The 16,006-nt window shown below is 36.7% G+C and overlaps 1 protein-coding gene across 1 annotated transcript in view; it reads right to left on the minus strand.

The window, feature by feature from the left end:
- LOC114697804 (cadherin-10) overlaps window positions 1-14,039 on the minus strand; it is a 59,012-nt gene extending 44,973 nt beyond the window's left edge. Inside the window, exons 1-5 of the mRNA XM_028876153.2 lie at window positions 13,925-14,039; window positions 8,748-8,848; window positions 5,585-5,879; window positions 3,712-3,831; window positions 2,841-3,008 (exon numbers count right to left, since the gene is read on the minus strand). Coding sequence (XP_028731986.1) covers window positions 2,841-3,008; window positions 3,712-3,831; window positions 5,585-5,879; window positions 8,748-8,848; window positions 13,925-14,039 — 799 coding nt within the window. The remainder of the gene's footprint in view (window positions 1-2,840; window positions 3,009-3,711; window positions 3,832-5,584; window positions 5,880-8,747; window positions 8,849-13,924) is intronic.
- Window positions 14,040-16,006: the final 1,967 nt, after the last annotated feature.

The following is a 16,006-nucleotide window of genomic DNA, read 5'->3' on the forward strand; positions in this document are numbered from 1 at the left end:
TGTACTTTTGCTGTAAGTGTCCTTAATAGATACATCGTGAAGATTCATAAAATAAAAATAATCAATTAATTATATGTTCCTTTACAATTTAAAATAACAATGTAGGTTACAGGGTATATTGAAAAAAATTAAAATCTATTGTGCAATACATCAGAAATTAGACGTTGAGATCAAGACATCTTTGTTGCTATTACCAGTGTGGTATTAATGCGTATGTAATCTTGAATAAATTGCTGAATGGATATTATAATACTGAGTAATCACAATTCAGTAAAATACACCAATAAATAATATGGTGTCTAGTAAAATTTTTCTTTTAAAAATTAAGTGTATGCTGCCTTTTTCCTGCTCCTATTAATTAATATCATGACAATTATTGTTGCCATATTACTGTGTTATATTTTGTGTAATAAGCCTAAATATGCCAATCATAAATTTTAATTAGATAAAGTCAAATAAATGCTTATTAAATGAAGGACTTAAAAGGGAAAACAGATTGAAATAAAGGTTCATTGATAATTTTTAGCTTTAAAATGTTTTATTTTCCATTCAATTAGAATTATCAATTACTTTATTGAATGTTCCACTCAGAAACAAATTTCATTTACAATTGCTAAGAACTTTAAATATAATACTACTCCAGATTGACATATATTCTTGGAAAAAAAATCTTTTCAGTATTCATTTTGTTCTTTTCAGGTGATGGAATTAATTAGACATGGTTCATTTCCCTCAATTTGCATGTTCATTCTCTTAGATTTATTTATTTTATTTTGTGTGTGAGGTTTACTCTGCATGTATGTATGTACAACACATGCATGCCTGGTGCTCTCAGAGGCTGGAAGAAGGCAACAGAGCCCTGAGGCTGGAATCATGGATTGTTGTGAGCCACCCTGGAGGTGCTGGAACCCAAGCCCAGATGATCTGTAAGAACAATAAGTTCTCTTAGTGGCTGAGCCATCTCTCCAGCTCTACCTGTTCATCCTCTTGATAAGAGACTCATGATGAAAGGTCAAGAATACACGTGAAATTAAAATTTTGCATGGTATTAAATTGTGTGCCTATTATTAAAATGTTCATAGTGATATTAAAGTTTACATTAGGTTTCCTCTTCGTTGATAAACAAAACAAAACTATCATTCCAAAAAAAAAAAAAAAAAAAAAAAAACAAACCCTCTCTGTTTGGCATGTAATTTAAATGGCTAAAAGTAATCTATATATATGATACAAACATCCAAGTGTGAATGTAAGCATGTATGCACACACACACACACACACACACACAATACATACAGACCTATGGCAAGCAAGTTCAAATAATTCTATCTGATTTCATAATTCTTCCACAGACACAATTTTAAACAAATTAATCCTAATCATGAACTTCTGACAAGAAAATGTAAGTTAATAGTACATAAAGAATTACAACCCTTCTTATAAAGAGTAAAATTATAGTACAATGTCATAATTTTTTCCAAGTCATAATTTCGTATAAAGTTACAAATATCATAAAAACACTTTATAATTCAAATTTCATTTTGTCATGAAGAGACTAAAGCTGAAGTAAAAAGTAAAATATAATCAACCTTGATGCTGCTGTCCAGAAATTGATGAAAATTAAGAATCGAGATCAGGATCATCCCTACAAACATATACATGCAGGCTACAGTGAATGCATCAGCAGGTTATACTCACATGTTGAGTACACTGTATATATTTGTGTGTGTGTGTGTGTGTGTGTGAAAACAATGCTTAACGAAGTAGAAACATTGAATTTAGGGGTTGTTGGACATGACAGGGTAGGACAAAAGTGCGGAAGAGGGAGAAATGATGTGATTAAATTAGAAAATTTTTTAAAATAAAAAATAATAGTACAGAGGTTACACTATGTTTTGTTTTTCATGGTTGATTCATTACAACTCTAAATTCTATTCCAAATGGAGAACTTAGTGAAGGAACAGAAGGAAGCCGGCAGAATGCTGAGCGTCCAGGAGCATCAATGGCATCAGGTCTATGTGGCACACATATAATCTACCATGTTTTCATAAGAAGAGAGAATAAATAGGTGCATTATGCATGCACTGTATGGTCAGGAGATTATGCTTCTTAACTGATTCTTAATTGATTCTGGAAATTTGGAAAATTAATTATCGTTGGATTTATCTATATGTGGATGAGGAAAACCTCCCCACACATAGTGATAGCAAGTGTAGTTTAAGTTCTGGTTTCATTGGCATTTATAGTAGAGCCTTTATAATTAGCTATTTTATTAAAATCTTATCTTCAAGGTAGGGCCTTCCTTATTACTACTTAAGAATAGAAAAGATATTCATTGTAAATTATTAGCTTTTTAAAATGAGCATATTCCTTTTGCTGGATTAAGCAGTTATTAGGTAATTGTTACACACTCTGTGTGTGTATGCATATGTGTATGTGTGTGCATGTGTGTGAGAAAGAGATAGAGACAGAGAGATAGAGAGGTAGGGGAGATTCAGAGTTTCCATTTCTATAAGAGATGTTGCTAAAATAAGTAATTTTACCTTTCCTGGAAATTTTGTAGTAAATTATTACTATCTGAGCCGGGCATTGGTGGCACACGCCTTTAATCCCAGCACTCGGGAGGCAGAGCCAGGCGGATCTCTGTGAGTTCGAGGCCAGCCTGGGCTACCAAGTGAGCTCCAGGAAAGGCGCAAAGCTACACAGAGAAACCCTGTCTCGAAAAACCACAAAAAAAAAAAAAAATTATTACTATCTGTTTATTAGCTAATTGGCAACTTCTTAAACCATCCTTTTCACTCTAGATCTTATGCTCTACAGAATGATCATCAGAGGGCACTTACTCTGAGGGAAGCGAGGTGGGTTGTCATTGACATCTGTCAGTGTGATGTTCACTGTGGTGGTTCCGGATAAACCCCCCATCTGGCCACCCATGTCCTTGGCCTGGATGACCACCTGGTACTGTTCCCTATTCTCTCGGTTCATGTTTGGTAGAGCCGTCCGGATGATACCTTTGAGAAAATACAAATGCTGTGTTACTCTACTATGTGGCAGCTGCCAATTTAATCAAGTATCACACACACACACACACACACACACATACACACACATGCACGCGTGCGCTAATTATATAGCTAAATTATGAAGCTAATTTCATACAAATATTTAAAGTTCATTTTATTTGCTATCTCCTAGTAATATCATATGCACTATAGTGATCTAAACTTACAAATAAAGCCCAAGTTACATTTCTGTTAGTTCAATCAATTATTGACTTGAATTTTACAAGAATCAGACTGAGGATATGTCAAAGTGAGGCCTGGTTTTAATGTGCAAACTCCAAATAATGACAGCAAGGTCCCGCCAATTCAACTCTTGCGGGGCAAAACAGCAGGGGTTCTGGGATTTACTGGCCAGGCTGTCTAGACAAATTGTTAGGGTTCAGGGGCAGTGGAAGACCTTGTCTTAAAAATTAACATGTGTATCTATTGAAAAGTACACTTCATGGCCCAGGCTGGCCTCCAAATATATCTGCATAGATGTACATACATGTCCTTACACACATGAACACACACAGAGGGAAAAAAAATCAAGTATGGCACTGTTACTCTTCTCTGTGCGCCAATGCTTAGGTTTTATCTCTGTTCTCCCATTTATACTTGCAAAGATCACAAACATGGTAACTTCAGCGAATCCCCATACATTGTTTCTGACCTGTTTCTGGCTCCACAGAGAAATAAGGCTGCCCTTGAAGTATGCTGTAAATGACTCTGGCGCTGTTCCCGTATGAAGGGTCGTCAGCATCTGTAGCCGTGACTTGCACCACAGAAGTACCTGAAGTATCCAAACTCAGCTTAGTTCTGCACAGTACCAGAAGGAGGAGCAAAAGTGCTGGTTTTCATTGAAGACTTGAGTGATTTGGGGCTTTAAACATGATCACTTTAAGAAACTAAACAGTTGGATGATAGATACAGATAAAGGTATATAGTGTTGCAAATGAATCTTGAGTTCAACTTAACAATATGTATTTAGCCAAAAGATGCGTGCTTGTGCACAAAGTAGATAACGCTGCAGTATTTCAGAATATAACAAGCACGGTCCCTTTACAAATGGTGAGGTCTGATATTAAAATGAATTTTTGTATAATAGACTTGTTTTGTGTAAAGGGCACATCTAAATCTCAAAGGAGTAAGTATATTCTTTCTCCCTCTGCACTAATTAACTCTAAAAATAATCAACATCTGCTCTAGAATACAATTTTATGAATAGATTGAATTCCAAATTTAGAAACAATCCAAGATGACCCTATGTTCTTAGAACTCCTAAGTTCTGTCTAATAGAGTTCACGTTATCTATAAGGGCTTTATGCTTGGTGATTGCCCAGGGTCCTTGGGGTTTAGCAAAGTGTAATAACACTCCCAGAACAAATGTTTTGTGAAATGTATGAGTTTGATAGTTACTATTAAAATACCAATACTTGCTATTTAAAAAATGTTTGTTATTAATTTAAACAAGTTCATACACATTCGGGAAGTTTGATTTTCTATGAAACCAAATATATACTAAAAATATTATCAAGCACTCTTGGGGTTTGACTATATTATCATTAACTATTTAGTAAAAATCAAGTATTTTCATTTTTTTATCCATATATCACATTTGATAACATTAAAATACATTCCATTATCTTAAAAATTATAGTTTTTCCTTTTATTTTATATATTTCACAATTCAATGTTGTTTTTCTGTACAAAATTATTGTATGACATTTCAGTGTGTATATTTAAATATGAGACTATAATAGCATAATTTTAATATGTGAATGTTAAAATACAAAGGAATTTCAATATTTAAGAAAACAGAAGATAATCAAGGCTTTTATTTGAATATGTAAGTAATCTAAACAAAGGCTTTTGATAAACTATGATGAGTATTTGTACGTGAAACCATATCTTACCACTGGTACTCATGCTGTACCAGTCTACGGTCTGTAGTTCTAAGTCTCTAATGGTATATAGTTGGAGGACTGAAAATGTTTCTAAAGTAAATTTCTGTTGAACATGTATAGAAATTAGACCTTGGTGCTTCTTATAAACAATATAGCATAGCAACTATTGAGATAATAACAGGTTTCCTGAGAATAAGCAGGAGGGCATGCATCAGCATATGCCCATACTGTGTCACTTAAGGGACTGAATATTCAGTATCTATAAGGGGTCCACGATTTGGCCTCTTGTGGACAGCAAGCAACAATTCTGATCCTAAAACATATGTCTTCAGGATCTGACATGCTTATCATGAAAGCTCATATGACAAAGTGTCATTTTAGTCTTTTCTACTGAAATTTAGTGGGACTTTCTTAATTTGGGGGGAGGTCCACCAGGAAGTGGTGAAGATTTATAAATTCACATGACATGTAAAATTATTAATAACTCTTTTCTGACTCATTGCTTCTGTATTCAAATATATATGTATATTAGCTAGGAAATAAAAAATGATTTAAATTAATTAAATACAATATTACAAGAATTATTTGAAATTACTTTCATACTTTCCATACCATCACAAATAATGTAACTGTACTTACCTACAACGGACATTTCAGGAACACTAGCTGTATAAATTTCTTCTGGGAATGTTGGCTCGTTGTCATTGATATCATGGATTTTGATCACAAATTCAGACTCTGGTTCTACTGGCCTCAGAGTTCTTCTGTTAATAGCTTGTGCACGTAGAGTATAAAAGGCCTTTTCCTCCCTATCAATTCGTCTTGTGGCATGAATATCACCTGTTTTTTCATCAATAATAAAAAGAGTACCAGCTCCATCTCCAGATAAAATATATTTGAGCGATCCATCTCCTTTATCTTGGTCTGAATGAAGCTAGAGGAAATAAAAAGGAGCATATCCATGATGATGTTTAAAGGTGTACAGGGGTAAAAGAATTCAAAGATGGTCCTTTAAATCCCATCACAAATAATGGCCTCAGTAATCTCAGTCCTATGAATCAGAATTGAGTAACTATCAATTCTATCACACTCAAGCACCAAAAAGATCTGTTCATTTAGCATGGTGATTTTTTATCCTAAACAGATAAACAATTTAACTCTCCCAAGTTAAAATAAGCTCCCTCTTTCCACCTGGTATATAACCACTTTTATGAACAAATAACCCCTAATAAAGACATCAGCCATGAGGTTTATTTATAAACAATGTATTTTCAACTCTTTTTAGAAATGGAAGGTTATTTTACTCTCACCTTGTACAGGGAATTCAGCTTTTACCAACTTAGTATATGTTGTATTTCTGCTTGGTAAGTATTCACATCTTAGGATTTCTAACTCTTTCAAGCAGACAAGAGACAGACTCCAAATGTGGGAATAATAAACATAATTGGTTTCATATAAAAGGTGCCAACATGCAAATATTTGTATGTCTTAGAATACAGATATATATGAAACATTGATACATGTACTAAAGAATGAATAAAAATAAATAAACCATAACATAAAATATGCCCTAACGTTGTACCTTGTCAAAATACCTTTTTGACATCTGCAAAGGACAAAAGAATTCAAGACAAGACTGTGACTGTTTTTCCTGTGTCTATAGCAAAACCACACCCAAACTTTGAGAAATATATCATCTTATGAAGAGTTATAGTTTGGGTCATGTGCACATATCCTAGTGTGCACGTTGCTGAAGCTAAACTCTGGGCCCAGGAACTTATGTGTATTAGGAAAATTCTACCTGTACTGTTTTTCAAAGATATCCCTAAAGGAAGCCAGCCAGGCTTGTGGATGCATGGATTAGTAACTTCAGACTTTGGGAGAATGAACTGGAAATCATTCCAAGACTAATAAGTAAACTCTAGGCTGCTGAGTACTGATGCTTAATGTATCCTAAGCATCTTCCAGATAATGTGGCAGTGTATCAAGGTAACATTGATCCATGTGCACTTGTCATGGGATTCTTAGCTTGTGGAAGAAGTTTGTCCACAGAGAAAACAGAAATTACTGTGAAATATATGGTTATAACTATGGCTTTAGTTGTGCCATTCAAAACCACAGGTATTGAATATGCCATGATTATAGTTTTAATATTTGTAATAAAATGCACTTTTTAACTTAATAATGTATCTACTTTTGCTTCTTTCTTCATTTCTATGGAGAATGACCTTCAAATGTCATATGAAGGGTAAAAGTGAATGATAGGAAAGGAAAGGAGCTTTAACTGGGGAAAAAAGATGTGAGGGTAGGGTAGAGAAGGGATTGGAGAAGAACAACTCACTCTAAGGATGTTTTAAAAGCTTTATACATGTGGACATTCATATAAAAGCGTTTAATTGAAGTTACACTACACGGAATTATATTCATTTTAGAAGTCACAGGCTGCCAAATAGAAAGCCCAGCGTTAGGTGTGGATATCTCTCTTCAAGATCTTTGTCAAAGTGTCCTAAAGACTCCCAAAGCAAGAAAGGATATTCATGTTGCTCTTCGTTTCCCATCAGAACTTGATAGTAAGATTTGTTGCTGAGGACACCACACACATTGATCATAGAACATGGAGAAATCAAGCTGATACTGACTAGAAAGCTTCTTCCCTGCTGGCTAGCTCTCATAATACTGGAAGGTGCTATGCAGGCGTCTGAAGAGGAGGAGATCCAGCATTCTTATAAAGCTGTGAACTTTGTGAAGCAATATAATGACCAGTATGCAAGATCATACCCATGGATGCAGTAGTGGTATGAACCATCTGAGGGTAAACAACCATTTTTATGATTGTATTTAAGACCTGCTCCCTGGAAGACATGCTAGACATGCCCAGTCTAGCAAATGTAGTGAAGAACCTGTGGTTGGTGTGCTCACAGAGCCAGGGCTGAACCTACCACTCTTAATTTGCTAAACGGGCGCAGTATTGAACTGCCCTCTGAATTCACATCTCCCTATTCACAGATTGGTGCAGGTCTCAGACTTCATCTGAAAGATGATCTGCAGCAGATGGTGGTTAATGTAGAAACTCATAACTCATCAAACAGCAGAGAATAAGTGAGGTTTCAAGGCTGAGCTACCCATGAGACATTGTATCAGTGCTGTGGGATGGTCTGTATGTCAAATTGCTCTGATTGGTCAATAAATAAAACACTGATTGGCCAGTGGCCAGGCAGTAAGTATAGGTGGGACTAACAGAGAGGAGAATTGAGTGAACAGGAAGGCGGAGGGAGACACTGCCAGCCACCACCATGACAAGCGGCATGTGAAGATGCCAGTAAGCCACGAGCCACGTGGCAAGGTATAGATTTATGGAAATGGATTAATTTAAGCTATAAGAACAGTTAGCAATAAGCCTGCCACGGCCAAACAGTTTGTAAGCAATATAAGTCTCTGTGTTTACTTGGTTGGGTATGAGCGGCTGCGGGACTGGTGGGTGACAAAGATTTGTCCTGACTTTGGGCAAGGCAGAAAAACTCTAACTACAGTATCACAACATCTCCCCAAAGATGAGGTGCTGTCAAGGAAGAAGGACCAGGTTTTAAGTGGTTAGCGAGGAGTAGAGGGAAATAGTCTCTCCTGGACAGATCAGAATGACTGTACTCATGAATTCACAGCAGCTGTGGCTGTCTCTGTAAAACCTGCACAAATTAAGCCAGTCAATATTCTAAAATGGAGCTGAAAGTGGTTTATGAGCCCCCACCATTAACTGAGGAGCTATGAACAGTTAAGGTCCATAGGAGAGGGAGTTTAAGTTTACTTTTAGGGTGGTGGCTCCTGTTAGATCAACCATGGCCCAGTGGATGGCCCCAGTACAGAAGGGCATGAATAGCACAAATTGGCTAATTGTACAAATGGGCACTAAAATTAAAAGAAGAAAGGACATAAACATGGGGGAGTTGAGGATGAATCTAGCAGTTAAAGGGAGCAGCTAGGGAGAATATGATCAAAATACATTGTATCAATTCTTAAAATTTTTAAATATTTATTAAAATAAAATATAATTGCAAATGTTATGCTTTTAGTAATAATGCAAAATATAGGCATAAATCAAAAGAGCTCTGCCAGTCTCTACTCTGGAAAATTTAAATATGGATACAAAATTTTCTAGTTATAGAGATATTGAACAGGAGTTATAGATTTATTTAAATAAATTAGATTTGTTCTTCAGGTAATTTATAATCAAAACTCACAGATAGGAGGGGTTTTTTTTTTTTTTTTTTTTTTTTTTTTTTTTTTTGGTTTTTCGAGACAGGGTTTCTCTGTGTAGCTGTGCGCCTTTCCTGGAACTCACTTGGTAGCCCAGGCTGGCCTCGAACTCACAAAGATCCACCTGCCTCTGCCTCCCGAGTGCTGGGATTAAAGGCGTGTGCCACCACCGCCCGGCTACAAATAGGAGTTTTATTTAATTTCCCATTTAATGTAAACATTTGTTCTTCAAATGAGATTTTTTTTTCCTTAATGAGAATTTGTTTGTTTATCTTATATTAATGAATATGAATGTTAAAATGTTTGTGAGTGTTTGTATCTATGGATATTTGAGTGAGTGAGCCTATGTGGAGGACAGAGGACAACACTGGGTGTTTATCCTTACTGCTCTCTATTTCAGTTTTTGAAACCTAGAGCTGGTTGCTCCAGATAAATGGCTAATCTGGCCAGTTCTCAAGATCCCAGAATTAGAAGTTATTCTCCATGCTAGTATGTTTGTAGCATGAATCTTAAAATGGCTTATTAATAAAAACAAACCTGAAACCAGGTATTGGGGTGAATGCTGGAAGATCAGAGAAGCAGAACAAGCCACAGCCACTTCACCTCTCCAATTCCTCAGCTGATCCTGTTTTCACAAATCCTCAGACTGAAGCATCTGAGTCCTCATCCAGATGGATCTCAGCTGAACCTATGCTGAAAGCTTAAAAGCTTAACCAGGTCTAGTTCCTGGTTTTCATGCCTTATATACTTTTCTGCTTCCTGCCATCACTTTTTGGGATTAAAGGCATGAGTCAGCATGCCTGGCCATTTTCAGTGTAGCTTTGAACTCACAGAGATCCAGGTGGATCTCTGACTCCAGAATGTTAGGATTAAAGGTGTTAGTGCCACCATTTTCTGGCCTCTGTATCAGTGGCTGTTCTGTTCTCTGACCCCAGATAAGTTGAGTAGCGTGCACAATATTTTGGGGAACACAATATCACCACAATATGTTGATGATTGGAATTCAGATCTCCATGATTACAGAGCAACCACACGACAACTGAGTCATCTGCCTAGCCCCCAAAGTTGTTATATGAGCATAAAATACAGTTAAATAAGACAAAATAAGCATAATTATACATGTCATTATATTGCTAGCTACAGCTAAATTTTCAAAAGTGGTTTACTTTGCTGAAATGCTTATGTTCATTAGATTTAGCAATCTACTTTGTATACAACTCCATTCTTCTTTCCACTGAACAAACAATTCATCATTAGTGACATAATGGATATACATATCTGAAATGTGTAGGTATTTTAGAGAAAAAAGAAGTTGCAGAACAAAGAGAATTTTACTGCATATGTAGCTATTTGGAAACAACAATATGAGTAAACTCAGGAAGTATCTGTTATTAATCAAGAAACTCTCAGACGTCACATACGAGTGTGTAGTCCAGGAATCACTCTCAAGAAGTCAAGAGATTGATGGTTATTAGTATCCAAAAATGTACTTGGTTGCTCGGAAACTATCCAATTACATGCATTTGCAACACTGTGGGCATCTTCCCACTGTCGCTATAAGCATTACAGATCCCTTTTCAGTCTGAGAAACACAACAACCGGACGCTATTGGCATTATCAATCACTTGGCTAGACAGCACTGTGGCTCAGAGTAGACAGTTCTCTTTTTCATTGGTTATTCATTCAATTTCTTTCATTTGAATTTTCCATATAGTCAGGTACTTTTAAAAGCAAATGAAAAATTCCATCTATGTTCTATGGAAGACCCAAATGTGACATGCAAATCAAATACGCAGAGAAAACCCTGAAGAGCATGCAGGAGTGAGTGAGGATCTATTAAGCATGTAATATCTAAGCTACCAGATACAGACTGAATATAGTTTTAAAGCTAAAGAAATTCTGACTTTCACAAATTTTGTATCTCAGAACAACAGGTGAATATAGAGCATAGACTGAAGTAGAGACATGTACAAGGCAACAATTCAAAGCATTCTACCAGATTATACAAACAGGTGGATTTGAATTTCTATAAAGCTACATTTAGGATAAAAACCACAGCTGGATTTTTGCCTTCACTTGGACTATAGAGAGTGAAAATCAACTCTTGTAAATGGACCACATGCCGTGGGAGTTTCTGTTGGATTAGAAAATTGAACACGGTGGTAGCAATGCTGAAGGAGGAGGGCTGGAACTTAGACTGTGGTTCTAAGATTCTGAGAATGAAAAGATGTCTACTTTGTCCAACTGGAATATAATTAAGAGAAGCAAATGACAGCTACAAATGCAGGGCTTTATATGTTAAGGAGCTACACACAGAATAAGTGTTTCTTCAAACATTTGGTTTAACATTAGTAAGGAAATATTTCTTTTTAAGCCCTGTTTTTTTTTTCTTACAGTGAGGAAGGATTGAACACAACTCACCGCTAACACTGGAATAAAAAAAAAAGAAGAGGGTAATTAGGGCCTTAATACTAGTGTATGATAATAAAACATTATTCAAAAATACTTGAGTTAAACAGACAAGAACGGCAACTGTTATTTTGGTTGTGCTGAATTTTTACATCTCCTGAGATGTGAGTAGTTAACCTATTTCATAGATAAAACTAATGGATTGCAAAGGCCTCTTCTAATTGTTATATTGGTGGCAATGGTTTCATTAGATTCAGAAAGAAAGAAATCAACAAAAATTTTCAATTTATTCTTATCAAATCTTCCCATATTCAAGTATGTTTAGCATTAGTTTTTCACAACAGTTTTATTGTTTCCTTTGACACAGTTTTTTCTATCAATTATAATTTGCTGTTGAACTATTTTACATAAGTACATAACACACACCTACCCGTCTTACTCCCCACCCACCCATAACTTGGTGCCAACTTCTTCACCACAAACTTGTATCTCTCATTTTCAAGACTACTAATTTTGTTTTATAGCCTATAGGCTTTATCCAGGGCTATATGTTTGACCACAGATTTGGGTATATCTTATGGCACCTAGTAGGCTCGGCAGTGAGTGCACAACTCCTCACCACAGACTCTATCACTAGCCCTACAGTTGTTCAGTAAAATGAGACCCCAGGAGTCCACTTCTCCAATGATGGATTGTTGACAGGCCCAGGCTTGTGTGGGAGCAGTGTGAATAACTGGTATGCTAAGAGCTCATGACTAACACAGCTGTACTGAGTCGAGAGGGCAGCAATAGGCAGCTTTCTTTATTAGTTTACTTTACTTTCTGTGCATAATTGCTCCGAATTCTCCCTGTTTCTTTCCCTTAATCTTTTTTTTTTTTTTTTTTTTTGTTTTTTTGGTTTTTTTGAGACAGGGTTTCTCTGTGTAGCTTTGCGCCTTTCCTGGAGCTCACTTGGTAGCCCAGGCTGGCCTCGTACTCACAGAGATCCGCCTGGCTCTGCCTCCCGAGTGCTGGGATTAAAGGCGTGCACCACCACGCCCGGCTTCTTTCCCTTAATCTTATACATGAGAAAAAGTACTAATTTTCATACCAACTTATTTACCGAGATTGGACAGGGCTTTATTCCTTTAAAACTATTGCTTTCTCAATATCCTTTCTTTTTTTTCATATCACACATCAATGTTTATACTTATTTAATTTATTTGAATGAAGTCATGTATTGTGTTGATGGTGCAAAGAGATGGGGTCAATTGATCATATGCTCAAAAGCTCATAGCATCAACTATTAAAGAAAAAAAATATTTTTAAGGGTTTATATTTTGCTATTTTATTATGTGAGACATAAAGTTTTCTTTAAACACAAAAGAAAAAAGACAGAAAAAAGAAAGAGAGAGAGAGAGAGAGAGAGGGAGGGAGGGAGGGAGGGAGGAAGGAAGGAAGGAAGGAAGGAAGGAAGGAAGGAAGGAAGGAAGGAAGGAAGGAAGGAGGGAGGGAAGGAAAAGAAAATAGATTATTGTGGCTTTAGTTCTGCAGTAACACCTGTTTTCCGGTGTGAAACATTTGGCCACAAATCTTTAAGAAGAATTTTATGTTAATACTGACCTTTCCTTTCCTTGAGGAAAGCCTATTAAAAATTCACAACCTGCTGTGTTCCTTGTAAATTCACCAGCAGATAAAGGACATGGCAGCATCCATGACAACTAATGAAAATAGGACAACCCCTTCTGTGCTGCACATTTCAAAGTCATCTCCCAATTCCCTAACTTTTTAACTCCGATAAGCTTAATTAAAACCGAATACTGTACTTGTTTATGCTGAACAATTTTTAATATTTTACATGTAAGCAATCTATAGAGGTTAAGGGAAATTCCCAAACAAAAATTAAAGCATGCTTGGCACTTTGAAATGTAGCATATTTCTGACATAGTCATACACTCATCATCAGTTTCTGCGAAATAAAGTCTCTAAGATAAAAGGGACAGGGTAGCAGATCTTGTTTCAAAACACCTTCAAAACATGTAAGAGCCTGGGCGATGAATGTTCATTATAAAAGAGTTAAATTAAGGTACAATGCAGGATAGGTAGTGTGATGCTACAACTTCTTTCTGTTTGTTCAGTCTGTTATACTCAAATTCTATGGATTGGGCGGTTTCCAAAGAAAACAATGTTATGTCTCTCAATTCTAGAATCGCTGTCGTGGCTTGCCCACTTAGGTCCTCCACAGGCTCATACCTTTAAACATTTGGTCTTCAGCTGGTGATTATGGAACCTTAGAGGCAGTCCCTCTCTGCTGGAGGAAGTGCATCACTAGAGGCATACTCGGAGGGTTAATAACTTTGTTCTGTCTCCATTTGGCGCTCTGAATTTTGCTTATGGTTGAAGATTTAATTTCTCTGCTTCCTATTCCAGCTGTCAAGTCTTCTCTCCCCGCCATGTCTCACCTACCTTTATGACTATCTCTCTGGAACCCTAAGACAAAAATCATCTCTTTTTTGATAAGGTAATTTGGGTCATTGTCTTACCGCAATGAAAACGTAGCTGATACGCTTAGGAAGCTGAGGATCACTGTGCCAGATTCCTCACTGGAGATGGGAGTTTGCTTTCTCGAGCCTATTTGTGTCTCCTAGCTGCTTTTCTACACTGTTATGAAAAGGGAGAGGGTTTCCTTTGGGGACTTGGGAACACTGATTTAATGCATGAGAATTTGTGCTATTCCAGCTTTGTAATCACTGTGACAAAGTGCTTAAGAGTCTTGACACTTCCAGCATTGTTAAAAAAGCGCAAACTTAAAAGTTTCTTGAGACTTGGGGCAGAAATTAGCTGTAAGCCTCTGTAAACCCATTAAAAATCCAGTAACATGGCACCAACATATAAATGGTGGAATGGAGAACACAAGAGAAGAGCAAGGAAGTATTAGCATAGAGTAAAACTGCAACCCAGCAAAGACAATTAAATCCTGTGGCTGAGGTGTGGCATTTCCAGCATCTGAAGCCCGGGGTGACGTGAGGTAAATTTATTCAACCTTGGCACTATGCAGTTACTACTGAGATCCACTTCTCCTCTCTCTTGGCTCTATTTACTCACTCCACTTTCTTTGGCATTTTATGTTCCAGATATTATTAATGTGCCACGGTTTCCATTCAGCCTTTCCATTCCTCTCAGTTTCACAGTTCCACGCATTGCTTTCTCCAGGATTCTGAACCTGACATCCATTCTCTGACCTTCTCAGCGTTCCTTTAAAGTTTGAATCTAAGGTGCCACGACGCCACACTTTTTTACATTCTGCGTGTTTCCAGGGTGAGCTGGACATGCATACTACCAGGTCCGGTGCGGTCAGGTCAGTGCCAGCTATATTCCCTCGGGACATGGTTAAATCCATTTCTGAGTGCTGGGGTAGAAAACGCAGTGAGCAGGATTGTTTTATGCAGCTGTGGAGCTCTGTATCTGTTAATTAAGAGTATCTTTTAAGTGAGTGCAAATCTTCATACCCTCAAGCCTGCAATGGATAAGGCTTCACACCTTCCTGAGATTCACTATCTCCACTGTGGTGTTATAAATCACTTAGTTTTTATTAATCATGTGCTTTCACGAAAAAAAAAAAAAAAACAACAAATTTTAAAACCTTTATACTCTGCCTTACATTCACACGCTTATTATAAATTTTAATACATCCAAATAACTACAACTGTTACGTAGTCTCAATGATGGATTATAATAAAATTAACTCTGCCTTCAAAATCAGCCTCCAAAAAAGCCTCAGGACATGGATCCAATGTGTAGAAGTTTATTAGCACAGTGAAACATAAACAGCCAGGACTATTTCCCTGAAGAATGTTTGTTCCCATTTGAAACTCCATGAGCAATGTTTATTGTCTACATTCTATTGAATTTTTCTTTTTTTCTAAATTCCCACTGAAATCACCTATTAGATATTCTTTATAATTTTCTTTAAAAAAAAAAAAAAAACAAATAAAAACTTTTCTTCTTTGCTTATCCATTGCATCCTGACTGCATTTTCCCTTCCTTCTCTTCTTCCAATCCCTTCCTCTCATTATTCCCTTAAAAAAAAAAAAAAAAAAAAAAAAAAAAAAAAGAGCAGGCTTAACAATATACAATAAGACTGGGCACAAACCCTCATATCAGAACTGGACCAGGCAACCCATTAAGAAGAAGAATGTCTCAACAGTAGGCAAAAGAGTCAGATACCCCTGACTCCCATTGTTGGGAATCCCATAAGAACATCAAGCTAAACAACAATGAGGTAAATTCAGAGGACCTAGCTCAGACCTATTCAGGGTCCATATTGTTGTTTCAGTCTCTTTAAGCCCCTGTGAGGCTGCTTACTTGACTCTGTGTCCAGTGCTCTCATGGTGTCCTCTCTGATGATAATCGGGCTAAGCA

The sequence above is a fragment of the Peromyscus leucopus genome, chromosome 11 (genome assembly GCF_004664715.2).
Source record: "Peromyscus leucopus breed LL Stock chromosome 11, UCI_PerLeu_2.1, whole genome shotgun sequence".
Classification (NCBI taxonomy): Eukaryota; Metazoa; Chordata; class Mammalia; order Rodentia; family Cricetidae; genus Peromyscus; species Peromyscus leucopus.